Raw genomic sequence first — 23,807 nt, forward strand, 5'->3', positions numbered from 1 at the left:
CCTGTCCCTGGCTTTTTCTTCCCATGAGGAAGGATCGATGTCAGTTAGAGCCAGGGTGCGCTTTAGTTGATCTTTATAGCGCATTTTCAGGGCTCCTCGTGGTCTGGTGCCCTGGGTCAGTTCTCCGTAGAATATTTTCTTTGGGAGCCTAGATGGCTCCATCCTATGCACGTGTCCTATCCAGCGGAGGCGGTGGTGGATGATGGTGGCCTCCACGCTGGTCAGCGAGGCACGTTCTAAGACTTCAATGTTGGTGGTGTGGCTCTCCCAGGGGATTTTCAAGATCTGCCTCAGTTTCATTTGTTGGAAGCGTTCTAGGTTTTTAATATCGTTTCTATATAGCGTCCATGTTTCACATGCATACAGGAGCGTGGAGAGGACTACTGCCCTGAACACCATTATTTTGGTGGTCATTGTCAGTGCGTGGTTGTTAAATACGTGGCAGTTGAGTCGGCCAAAGGCGGAGTGGGCTGCCCTGATCCTGTTCTCCACGTCCTTTTTGCTTGTGGGAGCTGATGTTAGGATGCTCCCTAGGTAGGAGAACTGGTCCACCTGTTCTAACGGATGGTCATTCAATGTGATATTGAAGTTTGGGAGCATCAGTCCTGGTGGATGTTGGACTAGGGTCTTGGTTTTATCTGTGTTGACTTGCATCCCAAAACGTTCGTAGGCAGAGTTGTATGCATCAGCTAACGACTGCAGTTCCTCTGCCGTCTGACCTGTGGTGGCATTGTCGTCAGCATACTGCAGTTCTCGCACTGCACACAAGGTGGTCTTGGTTCTGGCGCGGAGTCTGGCGAGGTTGAAAGCGCCTCCATCCATGCGGAAGCGTAGGTCGACTGAGGGTGTGTCTGGGGGAATCTCGTTGAGCTTTGCTGCGGTGTATAGCGAGAAACACGTTGGGGCCAGAACACAGCCCTGCTTCAGGCCGCCGTTGATGGGGAATGGGTCTGAAAGAGAGTTCTGGTGGCAGACTCTCCCAACCATTCCGTCATGGAGGGCACGCACCAGCTTGACAAAATCGGGTGGGCAGCCATATCTTTTGAGGACAGCCCACATGGCAGGTCGAGGTACTTTGTCGAAGGCCTTTTTCAAATCCCAGAAGATGAACATTATGGGCTGTTGTTGTTCGAGGCTCTTCTCTTGTAGTTTTCGCGCACAGAAGATCATGTCTATGGTCCCGCGGGAAGGTCGAAAGCCGCACTGGGACTCTGGCAGGACGTCTTCTGCGAGAATAAGGAGGCGGTCAAGGAGAATCCGAGCGAAAATCTTACTCGCGATGCTTAGTAGTGATATTCCCCGGTAGTTGTTACAGTTCTCCCTGTCTCCCTTCTTGAAGATGGTAACGATGTTTGCATCGCGAAGTCACTGGCTAGGGTCTTGGTCTCCCATATTTTCAGTATAAGGAGCATCAAACGGTTCCTCAAACCAGGGACACCGTGATTGAGGAGCTCCAACGGGATGTTGTCTGGCCCTGGGGCTTTGCCGGGCTTCATGCGCTGCAGGGCCTTGTTAAAGGCAAGGATGGAGGGTGGTAGTGCCATCCAGTGACGGACGGGATGCTGCGGGGTCATTCGCAGGAGATCGTCTGGGGTGTCTGCTTGGTCATTGAGGAGGTTCTCAAAGTGAGACCTCCACCTGGCCAGGATGCCCTCGCTGTCGGTGATGGTCGTGGCCCCATCCGCGTCCTTCAGGCTGCCCACTGATGACCGTGTGGGACCGAATATTTCCTTCGTTGCTGCATAGAAGCTGCACAGGTCACGTTGGTCAGCGAAACTCTGTATTTCTGCAGCTTTTCTTTGCCACCAGGTGTTCTGGGCTTCACAGATCCCTCTTTGGCAACCAGCTTCAGCCACCTTGTGAGCACATTTGTTAGCTGCTGTTGGTTGGTTTTCCAAAGTCAGGCGTGCTTGTCGTTTGATTTCAATGAGAAGAGAGATGGTAGCATCATTCTCATCAAACCAATCCTGCCGTTTCTTGGTGGTGTAGCCTAGTGTTTCCTCCGCGGCACGGGCCATGGCGTTTCTGAGGGTGGTCCAGTGGTGCTCAACAGTGGCCTGACCCACGGGGTCTGCGAGGTGTTGTTCGCAGGCCTCCTTGTATTTCTGTGCCACCTGTGGGTTGCGGAGCTTACTACAATCAAAGCGTTGGTGTGGTACGCTGTCAGGTGCCCTTCTGGGTGGTCGTAGGGTCGTCACGGAGAGTCGGGAGGTGAGGAGTCTGTGGTCCGTCCAGCAGTCGTCCGCTCCGGGCATGGATCGGGTGATGCGGACGTCTCCTCAGTCTCTGGCTCTGGTCAGGACGTAGTCCAGGGTGTGCCAGTGTTTAGACCGTGGGTGTCTCCATGTGGTCTTTTGTCGAATTGGTAACTGGAAGATGGTGTTGGTTACCACAAGTTGGTGTTCTGCACACAGACCCAGTAGGAGTTGGCCATTGGCGTTGCAATTTCCAATGCCATGGCGGCCGATGATTCCCTCCCACAGGCGATGGTCTTTGCCTACTCGGGCATTAAAGTCGCCAAGCACAACGAGCTTGTCATTGGCGGGCACTGCCTGGATGGTGCGGTCGAGCTGGGTGTAGAAGGCAGCTTTGTCATCATCGGTTGAGGTCATAGTCGGGGCGTAGACAGAGATCAGGGTGAGATGTCTGTTCCGCGTGATGGGGATGCGGACAGTCATCAGGCGCTCACTGATGGCTTTGGGAGCGAGGTTGTGCTGCTGCACTAGCTGGGAACGGATGGTGAAGCCGACACCGTGGATGCGAGGCTCCTCTAGGGCCTTGCCTTTCCAGAAGATGGTGTAGCCTGTTCCAGCTTCCCTGATGTTGCCCTCTTCGGGTAGTCTGGTCTCGCTAAGAGCCGCCACATCAACATTGAAGCGGGCTAGCTCCTTGCAGACGAGGGCTGTACGTCGTTCCGGGCGGTTGGTGTTCGTCACGTCTTGGAAGGTGCGGATGTTCCACGCACCTAAGGTTAATATTTTTTTCTTGTTGTTTCGACCGCATTAGTGGGATGTCCGCCAGCCGCGGTGAGCTGACCAGACGGGTTTGCCGTGTCCGATGTTTACCCCACCTTTTCTAGGGGCCTCCCCATGTGGGGTGAGCTGCGGTGTCCTCAATAGGCCAGCCCAGTCACGGGTCCAGCTGCCGAACTCTGGTGTCACGGCACCGTCACCAGAGAGCGACTGAATCTTAGACTCGCCGCTTGAGTGCAGTCGTGGGCTAAGGGCTTCCAGCTATCCAGGCCTGCCCCCTTCACCCACGGTGCTGTCGCCTCAGGACTTGGTGGTGATGATGGTGAGAAAGAGATGAAGAAGGGTGGAGGAAACGACAGAATGCCAGTAGCTGGGTATATTGTTTTGGGTGGTCATGGCTTTGCAACGGCCACGCACACACACTTGGCCCACACAGTTTTCACCGCGGCTCAAGACATATGAGACAGGCGGCTTCTCCGATGTTGGTTGCATCGGGCTGCCGGGTTCTTGTTATGTCAAGGCCCGCCTTGTTGCCTGCCCAACCGGCATTGCCCTCTTCCGCCGGCGCTGGGAAGCTCCGCCGTTGGGGTCTAGTTTGGTTTGATTTTGGAGTTTTCCTTCTCCTAGCCTTTGCCTATTTTGAATAAAGGAGAAGGCCTATAGGGGTCCAGTCTCGGTCTGGTCTCTCAGAACTGGCCTTAGCGGTATGGTTGAGCCTGCCAGGGTGGATAAACTACCCCACCGCCATTGCCCAGCCCATCATTGAGACACTCAAGCCCCTCTACTGCAGCAAAGTGCTGGACCATCAGAGGGGGGTAACATTGTAGATGCACCATTATAAGATAGCACTAATGAAAATTGATCATCACTACTATCAAACAAACCCAATGTTTCGCTAATATTCTGAGGAGTTTAATAGAATATCCTCACGTTCAAAGAAAATCCTGCATGGTCATTTTGACTTTCTCCACCAAACGTTGTTGGAGGAAGTAGTGTTGCCTTTTCTTTAAGTTCACTTTTTTTTTTCATTAAACGTTTGAATGTTTCTTATAGCATCTAAATGCCTCATTGAATACAGTACTTCCTCTTAGCATGATTGGTGTTTAAAAGTAAGATTATAAAAAGATACGAAAGAAAAAAATCACAGAAATATGTCTCACGAACACAAAAGTAATATGCCTATCTCATTGATCCAAGCGCATTGACGATGTCGATTGAAGAAATCAATTCATTACGTCATCGATGCCGTCTGGAAAAAGGTTGTTCAGGAGTGCATAAAAAAATATAAAATCAAATAAACGTGAAAAAAAATAACTCTGCTGTCACCTGATGTCTGACAGCTGAAGAATTAAATTTGACAGTGTCATATGCGCACATTAAATGGCCATTTTTATGATTAAAATACATTGTATTGCTTCCATCTTTCGTCTAGTAACAGCAGGGTCCCTTACCTCTTTGAAAAGGGCAAAATCTTATTTTAGTGAAATTTTGACAATTTCACTCTCCCCTTAACTAAAGCCTAAGAACATGAGTTGGTTACAACTCGAAGAGCTTTGGAAAGAATAATGATGGAATTAACATTGAGACAAAAAAAGAGCAACATGGATATGGAATTTAACCTAAGTAGAGGATATTCTAACAACATGTAAGAAAAAGAAATGGACATGGACAGGATATATAATGAAAATCACAGATAATAGATGGACATTAATAACAACAGAATAGGTCCCTAGATATTACAAAAGAAGCAGAAGGAAGAAAAGATGATGGATTGACATACTAAGACAATTGGACTGGCATAGAAAGACCATAAACAGATGCGATTATAAGGATATGTCTGAGGCCCTTGTTCTGTAATGGACCAGTAGGGGTTTAGAATGATGATGTTGACCCCTAGGCTATGCCTTACTTTTATGAGCCTTGGAATAGGTGCAGCACTAATGAAGTACCATTTGGAAAAAAAAATGAGGTGCAAGTCAAGTTCTTCTGAAATCTTATCGTAAGATTACCTTTTAAACCTCTCAATTCCACTTTTTCATTGTGGAATACAGTTTTTAAAGGGTTATTACTATTACAAAGAATTGCCGCTAATTTTAGTTTTGTTTATTCATGCTTCTAAAGATGTGGTGACTTGTATGCGACTATACTTTTATCTATCCTTGTTATAAATTTCATTATAATGCCTTCCTTTGAGTTTATCGTTACGGCTAATAACCGAAAACCTTTATATCGACTGTTTACATGGCTCTTTACTACTAGTTTAATTTGAGTAATAAGCTCGGAAGTTTTTGAAGTACTTTCCATTGCAGTTATTTGTAGTGTTTTAGAAAGCCATATTTCAGGAGAGAATGGTATGGCTGTTGATTAAAGAGGGAATGCTGGCACTAGTAGCACTTCAGCCTTTGTTTTTGCTACAGCCTATGGAGTTAGTTCTTATATTAGGAATTTAATGGCAGTAGCTTCTTTTGTGGTAGCTCAGAAGTTTTTTTTATTCTGTTCACAATAATATTTCAGGCTTAACCAGCTTCGTTTCCAATCCGAACCCAATCCTCTATGTGGTAACTAGTGGTTTTGATAAACTTTTATCTACTGTAGTGATATAAGGTATCTACCAAATCCAAGTTCTTCTCGCAGAGCTCAAATTCTGTATTTACTTTGGCCTTCAACATCAGTAACATCAGTGTCCCATATTTCCAGCTGATCTTTTAGACATCTAGAATTTACGTGGCTTAGAAGCGAGATGGTAGCCTCAATTGTTAATCTATACTCTTGATAACGTAAGTACATCAAAACCTCTACCTATCCCTCATGTGTCGAGATGATAGTCGAGGTATTTCCTATTTACAGCAGGTGTTAAATAAGTTTGGGATTTCTGCAAATAGCAGGCCATAGAGGGAATAGTTCACAGATCTGTGACACCTGTTGTCGGAGTGTCCAAGAAAGTTGCCGCACAAAGCCAGTCTACTCAAACAACCTTTCTCAAAGGCAATTCATCCAAATCCATCCATGCTACATCTAACCGCATAGAGACTATGCACTGTATCAGCAGAAAGAGGGTCTCAAAAACCCTCTAGACTGTCTATTATAGACTCTAAAAGACAGTTATTACAATATTTCATATAAAAGATAATGAATGTTTATTTTACTTGATGCAAAGGTGTAAAGTCTATCAATGATTAAGTCTAGCTTGGAAGTTTAACTTTTGCAGTCCTACCGATTCAACTACCCTAATAGGAAGATCATGCCACATATCCTTGAGTATTGAAAGGCCTCCAGAACTACTGTAGTATATATTTTCTGGGAATTGGATGTGGTTTTACAGTATTTAAAATATCAGAATTTTGATCAGTTGAAATCTTTCTCTTAAACCTCTCGCTGGTATATGGCTTTTGATTGAATTTATCCTATCTCTTTCCTTCATTGGCATTCCACCTCCAGCAGAGTTTGGGAGTCAGTAATGAGAAAAGATCTGAGGTTCGTAGAAATAAAGAGAATTTAGTAATAATTTTTATGCTCGCTGTTCATATACTTGTCCATTCTCCTTCCAACTGCCTTGTGGTATCAAGAGGATAGGGAGGATTTCAGTTTTGAAATTGAGTAGAGACAACATTACCATTTGCCTCTAGAATGTTTCTTCATTTACTGAATGCGTGTGTTTATTGAAGGGAAAAATTGGGAACAGTTGTAATTTTCCAAAATTTTACCGGTAGATGTTTATTAAATTGAGTTTCTAGAAATGAAGCAATATGAACATTAGGTGAATTTATAAATAAATTTTATATTGAAAATTCAGTTTTTATTAGAATTCTGTTTTTATTATAAATCTTTTTATTGACAGATTCCAGAGGAGGTAGCAGAATGTCAGACAGTAACAGAAAGTTTGGTGATTTTGGCTTTGTGAGCGACAAACTTCAGAGGAATAAGAAAAGGTCTTGGGATTCTTCTGAAGACAATAACTATGAAAACCAAAACTTTGGGAAAAGTAAGAGGATGGAAGAACCAGTGGTCAAAGAAGAAAACGACGTCGTATTTGTTCGAGGACATGTGCCGAAACCTAAACCAACGGAGAAGGAGTTAGCAAACCGCAATAAATCGCTTGAGAGAAACATGACATTTGAACAGGAAGGTAAGGCTAATTGCAGAATTTTGTGAACAGAAAGTCTGCAACTTACAAATTTAATTGGTTCTAAGAAGCTGTATCTAATTCAAACTTTGTTAAATTTGGCTTGGTAGGCTTCACCCTACTCGCATGCCTACAATTTTTAGTTGAAAACGTTAACAAATAGATCTGTTTCATGTTGGAAATGTTGCTTTGCTTACTGCATTAAATTATATAGTATTGTTTTATTACAGTATTCCATCATGAACTTTGATACAATATTAGAGGTTTATGACTTCAGTTGAGCTTGTGTTTGTAGCAATGTTTGTAAGTTGAGGACCTTCTCTATTGCCTGTAATTTTACAGCGATGTTCAGATTTAGGAGTTCCATTTTAGATTCTGTGCTTAACAAACTTTTATAATGCTGAGTAATCCTCTGTTCTATATATATATATCTATTTTATGCTCGCTGCCACGGTTTTTAGAAAGGAAAAAAATGTGGATCGTACACGAGTTATTGGATGCTCGAAACCAAGAGAATTATTTATAAAGTCATGTTCACTGGGTGGAGAACAGTAATGAGGGTCCTTTTGCTATTTTTAGGGTCAGTGGTCAACCCATTACATATTTTGTTGAGTAAAAGAAATGGATTTCTTTTCAAATTATTCTTTGTAAGCAATGATGTGTGTGTTTGGGTCAAGCTTTAGCGATACTGTATGTATATAGGATTTTGTGGACAAAATAATTCAAGAATTTACATTGTTTAAAAAAAGGACAAAATTAAGTAAAACATTTAGATAGTTGTAGTCACACCTCCAATAATTTCAATACTAACACTAACAAGAAAAACTATGACCAATAAGTATGGTCCTAGACAGAATTTAGAAAATATTCACAAGAATGACAATACAATATATCAGATACCTGGGAATCCTCATTACAATTAATTACAAACTGGGAGAACTTATAAAAGTAAGATACATGCAAGAGTTTATGTTATCTTGTTTACAAGATTTTTGTTACTTTTCCTTTTTTTTCTTTATTTGCTGTACATTAACCCTCTGGTTATCAAAAGACGAGTTTCTGGGTCGATAGATTTTTTCCTTGAAGATTTCCAATGATGACACATCCCAAGGAGACGGAAACTTGCATCTTCTTGGTAGATCTCCACCGTATAGAAAACACAAAAAAAAATATAGCAGTAGAGTATGCACCATAGACCTCCATAAGGAATTCAGTTCATCTCATGGGTTATCAAGTTTTGCACATTTTTGGAGGGGGCTCACATAATTTTGCTTTTCAGATATAGAACATTGTTTGTGGTATGCTATTGCATTTTTTATCAATAAAAAGTGTTATCAAGTGTGTACTGATACATTTGAATATTATTTGAAAAGAATCTTGAAAAAGGTAAAAAAATATGGCTAAGAATAAAGTTATAGCAAAGCGGGTGGATAAAATCACACCCAGCAAATTTTACAAGATTTGATTTGATTGTGAAACTGAAAAGGAGACTGAGGGGTCTACATGTTCATCAGTTCACAGGGTTCTTTTGTGAAGGTTAAATTGTCAGATTTTAGACAAAAGTGGGGATTCTGCATTTTCATTGAAAACTATCTTTGTTTTACTGGTATTCATTTCAGTCCTACAATTCTGCTTTCTCTATTTAAATCTTCTATCACCTTTTGCAATTCCTCCCATGATTCACTAAATAGATCTATGTCATCTGTAAATCTGAAGCTATTAAGCTATTTCCCATTAATGTTTATTCCTAGATTTTCCCAATCTAAATTTTGAAAAACTTCTAGATACACTGAATAATTTAGGAGAGATGAGATCTCTCTCTAATTCTTTTCTTAATCGGAATTTTCTCACTATATTTACGTAGCTTTAAGATTCCTGTACTTCCTGTATAGATATCTTCAAGTGTTCTAACATAAGATTTATCTAGTCCTTGTTTCTGAACAGCTTTTGTTACTCCTGAATTTTTGTCAGTTAAAAAGCTTTCTCATAGTCTATAAATGCCATACATGGTGGTTTGTCATACTGTTGATTTTTCCATTAGCTGGTTAATTACTGGGATATGGTCAGTTGTAGAATACCCCCTTCTAAAGCCTGCCTACTCTCTTGGTTGATAAAAGTCTAGCTGTCTTTCTATTCTGCCTAATAGTAGTTAGTAGGTTGGCCAGAGCACCAGCCACCCATTGAGATATATACCGCTAGAGTGTTATTGGATCCTTTGACTGGCCAGATAGTAATACATTGGATCCCTCTCTCCTGTAACGGCTCATTTTTCTTTGCTTACACATACACTGAATAGTCTGGCATATTCTTTACACATTCTCCTCTGTCCTCATACACCTGACAATACAGATTACCAAACAATTCTTCTTCATCCAAGTGGTTAACCACTGCCCTCTAATTGTTCAGGGGCTACTTCCCTCTTGGTAAGGTTAGAAGCAACTCTTTAGCTATGGTAAGCAGCTCTTCTAGGAGAAAGACACTCCAAAATCAAACCATTGTTCTCTAGTCTTGGGTAGTGGCATAGCCTTTGTACCACGGTCTTCCACTGTCTTGGGTTAGCGTTCTCTTGCTTGAGGGTACACTCGGGCACACTATCCTGTCTTATTTCTCTTCCTCTTGGTTTGTTAAAGTTTTTATAGTTTATATAGGAAATATTTATTTTGGTTTTGTTGTTCTTAAAATATTTTATTTTTCTTTGTTTCCTTCCTCACTGGGCTATTTTCCCTGTTGGAGCCTCTGGGTTTATTGCATCCTGCTTTTCCAACTAGGATTGTAGCTTAGCAAGTAATAATAGTAATAATGATATGAATTTTGTAAATATGTTACATATTACTGAGAGTAATCTTATTTGGCAGTAATGTTTCAGGTCTTTTGTGTCTCCCATTTTGGGAATTGGTATAATGATAAAGTTTTTCCAAGCCGTAGGTATAGAGCATTTTTGCTGTCATTGTGTGTAAAGTTCAGCGTGTGTTTTGCTACTATGAAATCTCTTCCATCGCTTATTGAATCAATTGTTAGGCCATCTTCTCCTTTGCCTCTTCTCATGTCTTTTAATGCTTTATTAACTTCTTTTACTGTTATTTTTGGCACCAGTTCAGGTATTTCATTATTTCTATGGGCAAAGGTTATTTGTTATCACTATTGTATAACATTTTATAGAAATTCTCGGCATTTTTATCACTCCATTTCTTTTGTTGATATTTTAGTTTCATCCTTTAAAGCAAATCTGTTGGGTCCCTGTTCCAAATCTTCTTTTCATCCATTTGATGGTTCTTCCTTTCTTTTTAGTTATATTTTGTTTTTGATAGTTCTGCTAATTCATTTTCATGTCTTGGATATTACCTTCATCTCCAATATTTTTATTATTAGGTTTTGGTCTTTTCTATTAGTTTTCCTTGTGGTCGTGTGTAGAAATTTTACCATCTATCTCTTGTGTTGATTCAACTACAAATTTTGTGAAATTACTATTCATATCTTTAAACAAGTTAGTCAAGCAACCATAGAAAGCTGAGAAATAATATCTATCTAGATCTAAGAAAGAAAATGAACTCACGTAATTTGAGAAAATTCTAATGTGTTAAGTTTAGCAACAAAATAGGTACTTCCAGCTACATGATTAAATGTGTGTTGCTATTGTTGTTACTAGCTAAACCAAAACCCCAGTTGGGAAAGCAAGATGCTATAAGCCCAAGGTATTCAACAGTGAAAAATAGCCCATTGAGGAAAGGAAATAGATAAACAATATGAGAAATAATAAACAATTAAAATAAAATATTTTAAGACAGTAACATCAAAACAGATATTTTATATTCAAGCTATGGAAATTCTTAATGTCAGCCTGTTCAACATAAAAGCATTTGCTGCAAGTTTAAACTTTTGAAGTTCTACCGATTCAACTACCCAATTAGGAAAATCATTCTTCAACTTGGTCACAGCTGGAATAAAACTTCTAGAATACACTGTAGTATTGAGCCTCATGATGGATAAGGCCTTACTATTAGAATTAGCTGCATGCCTAGTATTAAGAAGAGGATGGAACTGTCTGGGAAGGTCTGAATGTAAAGGATGGTCAGAATTATAAAAAATCTTCTGCAACATTTATAATGAACTAATTGAACAATGGTGCCAGAGATTAATATCTAGATTAGGAATAAGAAATTTAATAGACTGTAAATTCCTGTCCAACAAATTAAGATGAGAATCAGCAGCTGAAGATCAGACAGGAGAACAATACTCGAAACAAGGTAAAATGAAAGAATTAAAACACTTCTTCAGAATAGATTGATCACTGAAAATCCTACAAGAGTTTCTCAATAAGCCAATTTTTTTAACAATTGAAGAAGGCACATACCAAATGTGTATCTCAAAAGCTAATTTTGCTGTTGAGAATCACCCAAAGTTTTAGAAGAGTCATACAAAGTTAAAGAAACATTATCTATGCTGAGATCCGGATGTTAAGGAGCCACTGTCCTTGACCTTCTTACAGTAATACCTTTTTGTTTTGTTAGGATTCAACGTCATGTTCCATAATTTGCATCATGCCCTAATATTAGCTAGATCTCTAATAAGGGATTCAGCAGCCCCAGATCTGCATTCAGGAGATGGAATCAATGCAGAGTTTAGCATCATCTGCATATGAAACAAGCTTTTTTTCTAGGCCAAACCACATGTAATGTGTATATACAGTAGTATGAAAAGTAATGGGCCAGGAACACTACCCTGTGGAACACCAAATATCACATTCCTATACTCGCTATGGTGCCCATCAACATCATCTTTTTGTGACCTATTATTAAGAAATTCAATAATGATGCTAAGAAACAACCCACCCACTCCAAACTGTTTGAGTTTGAAAACAAGACTTCATTATTAACACGGTCAAAGGCAGCATTAAAATCAAGGCCAAACATGAACTTTTTTATCACAATTAAGGGATTTCTGTACAGCACTGGAGATTTTAAGAAGGGCATCACATGCTCCAAGGCCATTATGAAAACCAAATTGCAAACTAGGGAACAGATTACCTTTAGCAAACCTATTAAGACGTTTTGCCATAAGACATTCAAAAACTTCAAGTAATATGGGAGATATGGAAATTGGTGGTAATCAGGTGGACTCGAGGTACCACAAACACATTTACATAGTGGAGTAACATTAACAATTCTCCAACAAGTGCTAAAAGCTCTTCTTACTAACTTGTGTAAAATAATAGAAAACTTTGGAGCTATTTGATAAGAAATCTGCAGTCTTTATAAAAAAAAAAATAAAGGAAAAAACCGATTACGGTCTACACCTCCATAAGCATCAAGATCCATCAAGAGTGCTTTAATTTCACAAGATTGAAAAGCTAAACTAAATGGGAATGAGGAAGATCAAATTTCTCATTACTGTCAAACACATCAGCCAAAAGGGGGGATCCAATGAATTAAAGATTTTAACGTATGAAATATATTTTGTAAAGAAATACCGTTTGGTTTTTTAATCTTGATTAGGTTTTGTCTAGATTTTTGTATTAAAACTGCCAGTTATGTTATCAAATATAATATTCATTGTTTTAAATATTCTGATGTCTCCAACAGCCGAACGTCGCAAAACCCATTGCCTCGGAAACCTGTTGTCTTCTTTAGCAAATCGACCTCAAAGTTTCCCAGATAACCCACCATCAAGAAGCTACTCAGACCAACAATCATCACGAGGCTACTCTGATCGTACGTCATCACGAGGCTACCCGGATCGCACGTCATCACGAGGCTTCCCGGATCGCACGTCATCACGAGGCTACTCGGATCATCCACGAAACTATTCAGATCGCTCCACATCACGTAGCTATGATCGTCCACCTTCTGGAGGCTATTCAGATCGTTCATCATCAAGAAGCTACCAAGATCACCCATCATCATCCAGTAAGTAATTTAAAGGTTGCCTTGAAAAGAATAGTTGTATTTGAATCTGCTTATTTAGTTTCATATATGATCTTGCCTTTTATCTGAGAAAGTTTTTTTTGCATCTTGATACTGGTTGTGTGAGACTGATGTAAATTACCTTTGAAATAGGAAATTTTTGTTTTACAAAATAATTTATTTTATACTTTACTAACCGTCTCAAATTTTGAGGTCTCTTTTTAACAAATAATCATCATTGATCATAAAGATGAAGGGTCCCGGCTAGGACCTATTAAACTGTTATTTTGGTGTTATTCGTAATTTCTACTGCTATTTGTTTCATTGAAAACCATTTAAAAGATTATTCTATACACTAAAAGTTGTATGATATTTCTTAGCATTTTTATTCTATTACATGTATTATTTTATTGATGTATAGATAGAAGTCACTTTTAAAGTGACTTTTCTTTTATAAGGAAATTTTTAATTTTTATCCAGAAGTGAATGTACAGAACATGGCTCTAAAATTATGTAGCAAATTTTTCTCTGAAAATATTGTTTAGTTAACTGTCTTTGATTGCATAGACTATTATATATGAGTGTATGGGGTTTCAGCATCCATTTTCCTCAGCACTTGCTCTGAATTTGAAATATTTAAATGAAATACAGTAATAGATTTTAATGCCCAAAATTTAAATATAGTAATAGATTTTAATGCCCAAAATTTATAAGAAGCAAAAATGGGCGAAGTTAGAAGGATTGAAAACCCTGTTATGATAGATGGAAAGGTCTTAGAAGAGGTGAAGCATTTCTATAATTTTAGAGAGACACTGGATAGTGAAGCATAGTTGAGCGAGCAATAAGAAAGTCGTGGCAGTATGGATGAGATTGAGATAGCCAGACACCATTAGTTGATAAAAATATCTGTTTAGTAGAGAGCAAATACTTAAAGAGTACATGAAGCTTGTAAGGATATAATTATTATAATTCAGGATTATGTACTAAGCATTGGTGAGCCTCTTTTCTCAAATCCAAAAGTATAGCAACTCAAATAAATACATAAGCTACATGTACTACATTGGATCCATTTCTCTCGTTACGGCTCATTTATCTTTTGCCTACACATACACTGAATTATTATTATTATTATTATTATTATTACTAGCCAAGCTACAACCCTAGTTGGAAAAGCAAGATGCTATAAGCCCAAGGGCTCCAATAGGGAAAAATAGCCCAGTGAGGAAAGGAAATAAGGAACTAAATAAATGATGAGAACAAGTTAATAATAAATCGTTCTAAAAAAAGTAACAACGTCAAAACAGATATGTCCTATATAAACTAAACGTCAAAATTAGATATGTCATATATAAACTATAAAAAGACTCATGTCAGCCTGGTCAACATAAAAACATTTGCTCCCACTTTGAACTTTTGAAGTTCTACTGATTCAACTACCCAATTAGGAAGATCATTCCACAACTTGGTAACAGCTGAAATAAAACTTCTAGAATACTGTGTAGTATTGAGCCTCATGATGGAGAAGGCCTGGCTGTTAGAATTAACTGCCTGCCTAGTATTATGAACAGGATAGAATAGTCTGGCATATTGTTTCCTTATTTTCCTCTTTCCTCATACTCCTGACAACACTGAGATTACCAAACAATTCTTCATTGTTCAAGAGGTTAACTACTGCACTGTAATAGTTCAGTAGCTACTTTCCTCTTGGTAAGGGTAGAAGGGACACTTTTAGCTATGGTAAGCAGTTCTTCTAGGAGAAAGACACTCCAAAATTAAACCATTGTTCTCTAGTCTAGGGTAGTGACATAGCCTCTGTACCATGGTTTTCCACTGCCTTGGGTTAGAGTTCTCTTGCTTGAGGGTACACATAGGCATACTATTCTATCTTATTTCTCTTCCCTTTGCTATTTTTCCCTGTTGGAGCCCTTGGGCTTCTAGCATCCTGCTTTTCCAACTAGAGTTATAGCTTAGCTTGTAATAATGATGATAATTATGTACCAAGTAGCCGTTCATCAGCAAGACGGGCTAGGATATAATATAATCTCTTCTGTGTATTTTCCCAAGCAAATTTTATGCTTTTGGCTTTAGTTATCGTCTCTGACACTTCATGCTTCTCTCGTTTCAAAGTCAGGCCACTATCATCAGAGATTTTGTCATTGTTTTTTCTATATTCCATGTATACTAAAAATAAAATTTGGATTTTTAGCAGACTTTCAAGTGGTCTGCTCGATAAGGATTTCCGCATTGTGCGCCAATCTTGTTCTCAGCTTGATCGCCTTCCTTTTCACCTCTCCTAGTGTACTGTATACTGCATAATGATTATATGGCTGTTGAGAGTATCATTAATAATGACATTAATATTAATAGAAAAGGATATCTATAAGATTTCAAACTTGAAGAAAAGGTAAAGTCAGGATTTTGCAGCCAACTGGCAAACATCATGGATAGAGATAGAAGTATGTTGCATGGGGATAAAGACATTAAAAGTAGATGGAGAGAATATTTTGAACAACTATTGAATACTGAAAATGAGCTAGTGTTGCTGGGAGAAACACAAAGGGTGGAGGGGCCAGTGATGGAGTTTCGTAATATATAAGTGAAGCGGTCATTGAGTAAAATGAAAATTGGTGGAGCACCAGGTTCATCAGTCTCAAATTGAAATGGTCAAGGTCTACCTACAGAGAGGAGATAATGGTTGGTGGATTTATTGAGAGCTATATGGGAAGAGGAAATAATGACTAAAGACTGGGAGGGGAGTCTAATGTCGTCTATATTTTAGCAGAAAGGTGACATGGAATGTGCTAACTACATGGGAATTAATCAAAGTTTTTGAGAGGGTACTAGATGAGAGATTGTAAAGATTGAGAAACAGCAGTATGGATTTATGAGGGGAAGAGGGACTATGGGTGCCATCTTTATAGTAAGGCAGTTAGATGGAAACCAGAAGCCCTTCTGCGCTTTTGTAGATTTGGAGAATACTTATGATAGAATACCAAGAGTAGTGATGTTTTTGTGCTTGAGGAAGAGGAAAGTCCTGGAGAAGTAGGTTAAAATGGTAGAAGTGATGTACAAAAGAACAAGGACAAAAGTAATAACAGCTATCAGGGGTCAGTATTAAGCCTGTTTTTATATATGGTGGTCTTGGATGTGCTAGTGAAGAGATCGGAAATAGAGAGTTGTGCGAATTTCTATATGCAGATGATTTGGTGATTACCACTGAAGATGAGGAAGACTTATAGAGAAGGGGTCTAGAGGGGCAAGAGACTTACAATAGGAAAGGAATGGCTTGAGAGTAAATGTGGATAAGTCTGAAGCTATGGTAAGCAGTAAGCAAGGTAGGGACGTGATAGCCATGCATGAAGGTAGAGGCTCGGTAATAAAACAGGTGGAACAATTTAGGTACTTGGGATCTACAATAAGTCAGGAGGGAGGATGTGAGATTGAAGTTGAGAATAGGGTAACAACAGCCTGGGGGAAGTGGAAGGAGGTACCAGGAGTGGTATTTGATAAGAAAATACTGATCAAGGTGAAAGTCAAGATCTAAAACACAGTAATAAGACCAGTGTTAATGTATGGATCAGAAACTTGGGCTTTAAGACGAAAAAATGATGTAAAGCTTGATAGAACAGAGATGAGAATCCTGAGGTGGATTATTGGAATATTAATGATTGAAAGACAGGAAAATTATGAAATGAGAAGAATGGCAGGTGTAGTAAAGATTACAGAGATGTTAACAGTGTCAACAACTGAGATGGTGTCGTGTTGACTATGGAGGGATGTGGAGGGCTTGGGAGGAACCTGATAGGTGGAGGAAGATCATGAGGGAGGCAGAGAATTCAGTGGCGAGATCAGGTGAAGGATATGGAGAGTAGTTTGTGGGAAAAGAATGCCTTTGATAAAAGGCATGGAAGGGAGAATGTGCTGTCTGCCAGTTTTGATAGCCTTCAAGCAGGCAAGCAAATATTCAGGAAAAAATTATCATCATTTATAAGCAACTTTTTTTATGTCACATATTCTCTTTACAGGAATGTGGAATTACTTTTTTTTTTAATTTTTCTTTTTTCTTAACACTGTATGTCTGAACTCTAATCAGGTCTTAGTCTTCGTCTGTCCTTTTTTTCCACCCTTTTTGTGGGCTTTCCATTTCTTTGTCCTTTGTCTTTTATTATTCTAAACTTACCAGTATGCCCTATGGACATCACATCACATACTCTCAGCATGGTACTGCTAGGGTGCCACTGCCCAACCTCCCACATTATCCACCACCGATGAAGCTTCATAATGCTGACTCCCCTACTGCTGCAACCTCCATGGTCATCCAAGGCACTGGAGGAAGCAGCAGGGCCTACCGGAACTGCGTTACAATCGCTCGCCATTCATTCCTATTTCTAGTACGCTCTCTTGCCTCTCTCACATCTATCCTCCTATCACCCAGAGCTTCCTTCACTCCATCCATCCACCCAAACCTAGGCCTTCCTCTTGTACTTCTCCCATCAACTCTTGCATTCATCACCTTCTTTAGCAGACAGCCATTTTCCATTCTCTCAACATGGCCAAACCACCTCAACTCATTCATATCTACTCTAGCTGCTAACTCATTTCTTACTCCCGTTCTCACCCTCACTACTTCGTTCCTAACCCTATCTACTCGAAATACACCAGCCATACTCCTCAGACACTTCATCTCAAACACATTCAATTTCCGTCTCTCCGTCACTTTCATTCCCCACAACTCCGATCCATACATCACAGTTGGTACAATCACTTTCTCTTACAGAATTCTCTTTACATTCATTCCCAACCCTCTATTCTTTACCACTCCTTCACTGCCCCCAACACTTTGCATCTCTCATTCACTCTCTGACGTACATCTGCTTCCACTCCACCATTTTCTGCAACAACAGACCCTAAGTACTTTAACTGATCGACCTTCTCAAGTAACTCTCCCTTCAACATATCGTTCAACCTCGCACCACCTTCCCTTCTTGTACATCTCATAACCTTACTCTTACCCACATACTCTTAACTTCCTTCCCTCACATACCTATCCAAATTCTTTCAATTATTGGCCAAGCTTCTCCTCCTCGTTTGCAACCAGTACAGGCATTTGGTACATACAGTATAGTGTATGTATTTCTGAATTTGAGGGTTGGTGCTCATCACTGCTTATAGTAAATAGTCATAAAATATAATTTCCCCATGATGAGGTGAGTTATAAATACCCCTAAAGCCCCAAACTAATTCTAATAAAGTTAACCAGATTATTCCTTAAAAACTTTGACGGCCTATATCTCAAAACATGAATTTTTTAGAGAAAAATAAAATCTATTTTGTTTATGGACGAGTATTTACCATTCATGTGTGAAAAGATAGGAAATGTTATTTTCTAAACATTTATAGAAGGGATTTGCAAAATTATCAAAATTTATATATTAAAAATGGCAATCATCCCTATTATTACCAATGTTTAAATAAATGAAGATTGATAAAAAACCTGTTCTGTAAGAACTTGCCCAATATAATTATCTTTACAATGCTTTTTAAATGAGGAAAATCAGTTTAGAAGCCGAAAAAGATTAAATTTGAAATGACCACTAAATAACGTTTGATGGGGCAGAGTTGTTCCCCTTAACTGGTAACCATTGTATTACTCAGGTTCTTTAGTTTTTACATTGTTATTTTATTCCTTTGGTGCCTTAATTTTTATGATATTGATGCCTGCATATTGCCAAGGATTTTGTTAGATGCTATAAAGTTGCCTCCAAATGTTATCATTAATATTATTTCCTTGTGTATACAGTATCTTCGGGGAATTATTAATTGTTCCTTTTCCTTTTTAGATAACTCGTATGGACAAGATCGGCAGTGGAATAGGGGTAGAGAAGAGACAGGTAAGTGTCTATATTTCCATAATGAGATCTTGTTTTACACTTTTTTTTCTAGTTGGTTGTGATTGGAGAGAATGAAATGCATGGAAATGGCCGAGTCAGCTTTAAAGGATATTATGTGTTTATTTGTATTCGACGTTTTCGTTTTTGCTCAATATTGTATTTTAATTAACAAACCAATTTTTTTTTTCAAAACAGATTACGGTCAAAACTATCACACATTGCACTTGTAGATTTTTTCTTGGAAAATATTAATGACATAGTCTAGTACACTAAATTTCTCTTGAGACACAATAGAGGCAACATTGCTACTTTTATTTCTCATCAGCTGTTCTATGATATTAACAATCGTCTATATATAACAAAGCGCTATGTATGGCATTTATAGACTATGAGAAAGCTCATGAAAGGCCTTCAAAGACAAGGAAGAGGTTATCAGTCAGGGAAAAATTTTATCTCATACAAATATAATCTCTAAATTATGTTTTAAAGTGATTGAGGTTGCGAATAGTGATTTTTTTTGCATTTTATCAAAGTTTTTTTTTTTTTTGAGAGAGAAAAGTTAGATGCCGAGACATCAAGGAGAAATTAATTCATGAAAGTTAAGAGATTGGATTTTTGTCATTACATGCTGTAATCTAGAAGTAGCATAGAGAGGAGGTTTTTAAGATAAACAAAATTCTTATTTGATTTTATTTCGTTATAATGTTGTGGAAGGATAATTCCTTGGATATTCATAATTAGATCTACAGTAGCACTGTGGTATACATTGTTGATTGGTTCCAGACGGTAGGACTTAATACAAAAACTGAATTTGTGATTTTAAACTTTTACCCGAAAGAAATAAAAGAAAGTTAAGTACAGTACAGTCAACTCAAGTTATCCGTGATTAATTAGTTAATAACCACGGCCGCGTATGCCAAATTTTCGCATACCAAATTAAATTTTCCTACACAGTAAGAATACATGGAATGTCTAATTTGGACCCCCTAGTCCCCAACTTTTTCATATTTTAACTAAATTAATTATATTTTACTTGAAATAAATGACTATGTTAACTATGCATTAGTACATTTAATAAAGCTGGGTTTAAGAATGAGAGTAACATCTCTATATCGTTACGTGTGGTGAGACAGACACCTCTTTGTACCTTGTGTTCTTTGGGGATTTTTTTTATACTGTACTGTACAGTGTACAGTATTATTGTCTGATTTCTAATGCAAAATTTCTTGTTTTTTCCTGCACTTTTTAACATTAAGCTCTATTTGGCGGTTTCTAAATGTCAATTTCTCGTTTTGACTCGTGTGTTTGGCAACTTTTTGCAGTTATGAAATTTGAGAATACCAAATACATGGAGAACAAAGTTGACTGTAATCCATTCTCGTCATGCTTTATATGGAATATCAATGATATCAGGCATTAATAGAGTTGATAATTTTCACCTCCTTTTTTTTTTTTGTAATGCAGATACTAAAATAATAACCAGATGAAATAAATTTAAATTCAAGGACCTTTGAGAAAGTGTTAGAGGGGATGTTATTGTTTGGATATAGAGTCCTATTCTAATAAAACTAGAAATATTAAAATGTGGGATTTTTTTCTGTTTCTCTTTCCTGAGTTTTTTCTTCACTCGAACTTGATTGCGCTCAAAATCTGTCAAGGGAAATTGATGTTCCTCACAAATCTCTGTATGCCAGACCTCCTATTGAAGCTATCAACCATTCAGTGCTGACTTTAAACACTTCACAATGTTACTGTACCACTCATTTCTGGCATGACTTAAAGATCACCAACAACTTTTTATCTTTGCAAATTATACCCTCTAAACACTAGCCAGCTATCAGTTTCTTGTTTATTTGTTTATCCAAATTACAATAATTTTTCTTCCAGCTGTATTGTTTGTGATCTTTGATTTGTTATATATTTCACTTCCTTTGTAATATTAGCTGGTTTAATGTCTTCAATACTGTAGGGGGGGACACATTTTACATGGAAAGGAAACAAAATAATTCTAAAATTAGGATATTCGCCAGCATTAAAGGAACTTTGAGAGACAAGCTTAGTGGAATACCAAGTCAGTTTTTGCAAAAGTCTATCGAAAAGAAACCTGTTTTTCATTCTAGAAAGAAATGTTGAATATAGGGTGCTGTGGTAACTGGGTGATGTAGCATAAAATTAGAATTTATTTTTAATTCATTCAGATGTTCTTCGTCAAAATATTCTATCAATTTTTTCAATGAGAAACACAGGAATACATAGTTTTAAAAGTTTAGAGATTTTTTTGAGTGTGGTAATTGATAACACTTATTAATCTAGATTGTTACTCTCCAATCACTCCTTTACTAACCCACCTCCATCAGAACGAAGTCAGCTATATAAAGATCAGGAAATTTCATAGAAATTAATGGAATTTTGATAAGACCTATTATATACTCGTCCCAGTAGTTACCACCAACAACCAGATTAACTAAATGGATTATTTAGCTAGAAGGGGAGGTGTTTTACAAGGAAGTAAGATGGGGTAATTTAGAATTTAGGTTAGATGTCAGCATTGAAACAGATTTAAAAGAGAAGCATCACCCTGAACCCACAAAAAAATTGGAAATTTTTGCTCTAATATTTCAATCTTGTCCAAGTAAAACTATACAGCTCTCACAAGACAAATAAATTGTCCTCTTGTCATATCTCCACCTTTCCTCTTCAGAAAGGGAATATGAGAAACTTTAGGCTAACGTTTAGTCTTGAAATAATTATTAGCTGTTATGGTTGATATAGAGAAAATCATCATCATATATACTCAGAAAAATTTTTGTGGTCAATTACTGAGTTTAACTGATGCTAATGCTAAAATGAAAAGCTCTTTAGCTGTGAGGTAATTGAAAGAAAGATCTCCCAAAAGTTTGGGCTGTATCTTTTGAAATGTAACATTACATTTGGATTCTAATAATTCGTTCTAGCAACCGTTTTTGTTTTCAAGAGTAAAATAAACTAAAATACATCCTTAGTAATACCCAAAATAGTTAAGTTTAATCCTAGATACTTGAGTAATGTATAAAACTTGGGCCATAATTTAAAGCATCAATATACAATTTTTTTCATAAATGATAGAAAACTTTTAAAAACTATCCAAACATACTTGTGACAAACATTCCTCAATTTATATCATTAAAAATAACTAATCCAAAGTCTTTGTTACAAGCTATTGATGGTCTGTCTTTAGGAACCTAAGACAGATAGTCCAGAGGACTTAGAAAGTTAATGGGGCTCTAAGAATACAGTGGATAGGTTCCATCCAGTTAGAAGAAGGGGCTTAAAATACTGTGGATAAGGCCCATCAAGTTAAATGATGAGAATATTTAGTTGAGTGAACTGATGTTGAAACTTGTTACAGTATCTGAAAAGATTGAAATTTTAAGACAACTTCCTCGGCCATTCCAACAATAGAGGGTACATAACTGTAAAGCACCATCTCCGTGGCCAGAAAGGAGGCCCCCCCCCCCCCTTTGCGTCAGTTGAAGCCTTTGCGTCGATTGAGTCCCTTTGCGTCAATTTGAGGCACTTTGCATCAATTTGAGGCCCTTTGCGTCAAATGAGGCCCTTTGCGTCAATTTGAGGCCCTTTGCGTCGATTGAGTCCCTTTGCGTTAATTTGAGGCACTTTGCATCAATTTGAGGCCCTTTGCGTCAAATGAGGCCCTTTGTGTCAATTTGAGGCCCTTTCCGTCAGTTTAGGCCCTTTGCGTCAGTTTAGGCCCTTTGCGTCAGTTTAGGCCCTTTGCGTCAATTGAGGCCCTTTCCGTCAATGAGGTCCTTTGCGTCAATTGAGGCCCTTTTTGCTTCAATTTGAGGCCCTTTGCGTCAATTGAGGTTGCGTCGATTGAGTCCCTTTGCGCTAATTTGAGGCACTTTGCATCAATTTGAGGCCCTTTGCGTCAAATGAGGCCCTTTGTGTCAATTTGAGGCCCTTTCCGTCAGATTAGGCCCTTTGCGTCAATTGAGGCCCTTTGCGTCAATGAGGCCCTTTGCGTCAATTGAGGCCCTTTGCGTCAATTGAGGCCCTTTTTGCTTCAATTTGAGGCACATTGCGTCAATTTGAGGCCCTTTGCGTCAAGTTGAGGCACTTTGCGTGAATTGAGGCACTTTGCGTGAATTGAGGCCCATTGCGTCAATTGAGGCCCTTTGCGTCAATTTGAGGCTTTTTGCGTCAATTGAGGCCCTTTGCGGCAATTTGAGGCCCTTTGCGTCAATTTGTGGCCCTTTGCGTCAATTTGTGGCCCTTTGCGTCAATTGAGGCCCTTTGTGTCAATTTGAGTTGAATTTGAGGCCCTATGCGTGAATTTTGGAGCACTTTGCATCAATTTGAGGCCCTTTGCGTCAATTTGAGGCCCTTTGCATCAATTGAGGCCCTTTTCATGATTTGAGGCCCCTTGCATCAACTTGAGGCCCTTCGCGTCAATTTAAGGCCCTTCGCGTCAATTTGAGTCCCTTCGCGTCAATTTGAGGCCCTTCGCGTCAATTAATTGAGGCCCTTCGCGTCAATTAATTGAGGCCCTTTGCATCAATTGAGGCCCTTTTCATCATTTGAGGCCCCTTGCATCAACTTGAGGCCCTTCGCGTCAATTTAAGGACCTTCGCGTCAATTTGAGGCCCTTCGCGTCAATTAATTGAGGCCCTTCGCGTCAATTAATTGAGGCCCTTTGCGTCAATTGAGGCCCTTTGCATCAATTGAGGCCCTTTGCATCAATTGAGGCCCTTTTCATCATTTGAGGCCCCTTGCATCATTTGAGGCCCCTTGCATCAACTTGAGGCCCTTCGCGTCAATTTAAGGCCCTTCGCGTCAATTTAAGGCCCTTCGCGTCAATTTGAGGCCCTTCGCGTCAATTAATTGAGGCCCTTCGCGTCAATTAATTGAGGCCCTTTGCATC

At 38.8% G+C, this 23,807-nt stretch overlaps 1 protein-coding gene across 7 annotated transcripts in view; it reads left to right on the forward strand.

The window, feature by feature from the left end:
- Window positions 1–23,807, forward strand: part of LOC137655750 (microtubule-associated protein futsch-like) — a 268,584-nt gene that overhangs the window by 173,413 nt on the left and 71,364 nt on the right. For all 7 annotated transcript variants that reach the window (XM_068389814.1, XM_068389819.1, XM_068389818.1 and 4 more), the window contains 3 exons: window positions 6,811–7,098; window positions 12,675–12,998; window positions 18,836–18,886. In XM_068389814.1, coding sequence (XP_068245915.1) covers window positions 6,811–7,098; window positions 12,675–12,998; window positions 18,836–18,886 — 663 coding nt within the window. The remainder of the gene's footprint in view (window positions 1–6,810; window positions 7,099–12,674; window positions 12,999–18,835; window positions 18,887–23,807) is intronic.

This window comes from Palaemon carinicauda, chromosome 16, assembly GCF_036898095.1.
Source record: "Palaemon carinicauda isolate YSFRI2023 chromosome 16, ASM3689809v2, whole genome shotgun sequence".
In the NCBI taxonomy this organism is placed as follows: Eukaryota; Metazoa; Arthropoda; class Malacostraca; order Decapoda; family Palaemonidae; genus Palaemon; species Palaemon carinicauda.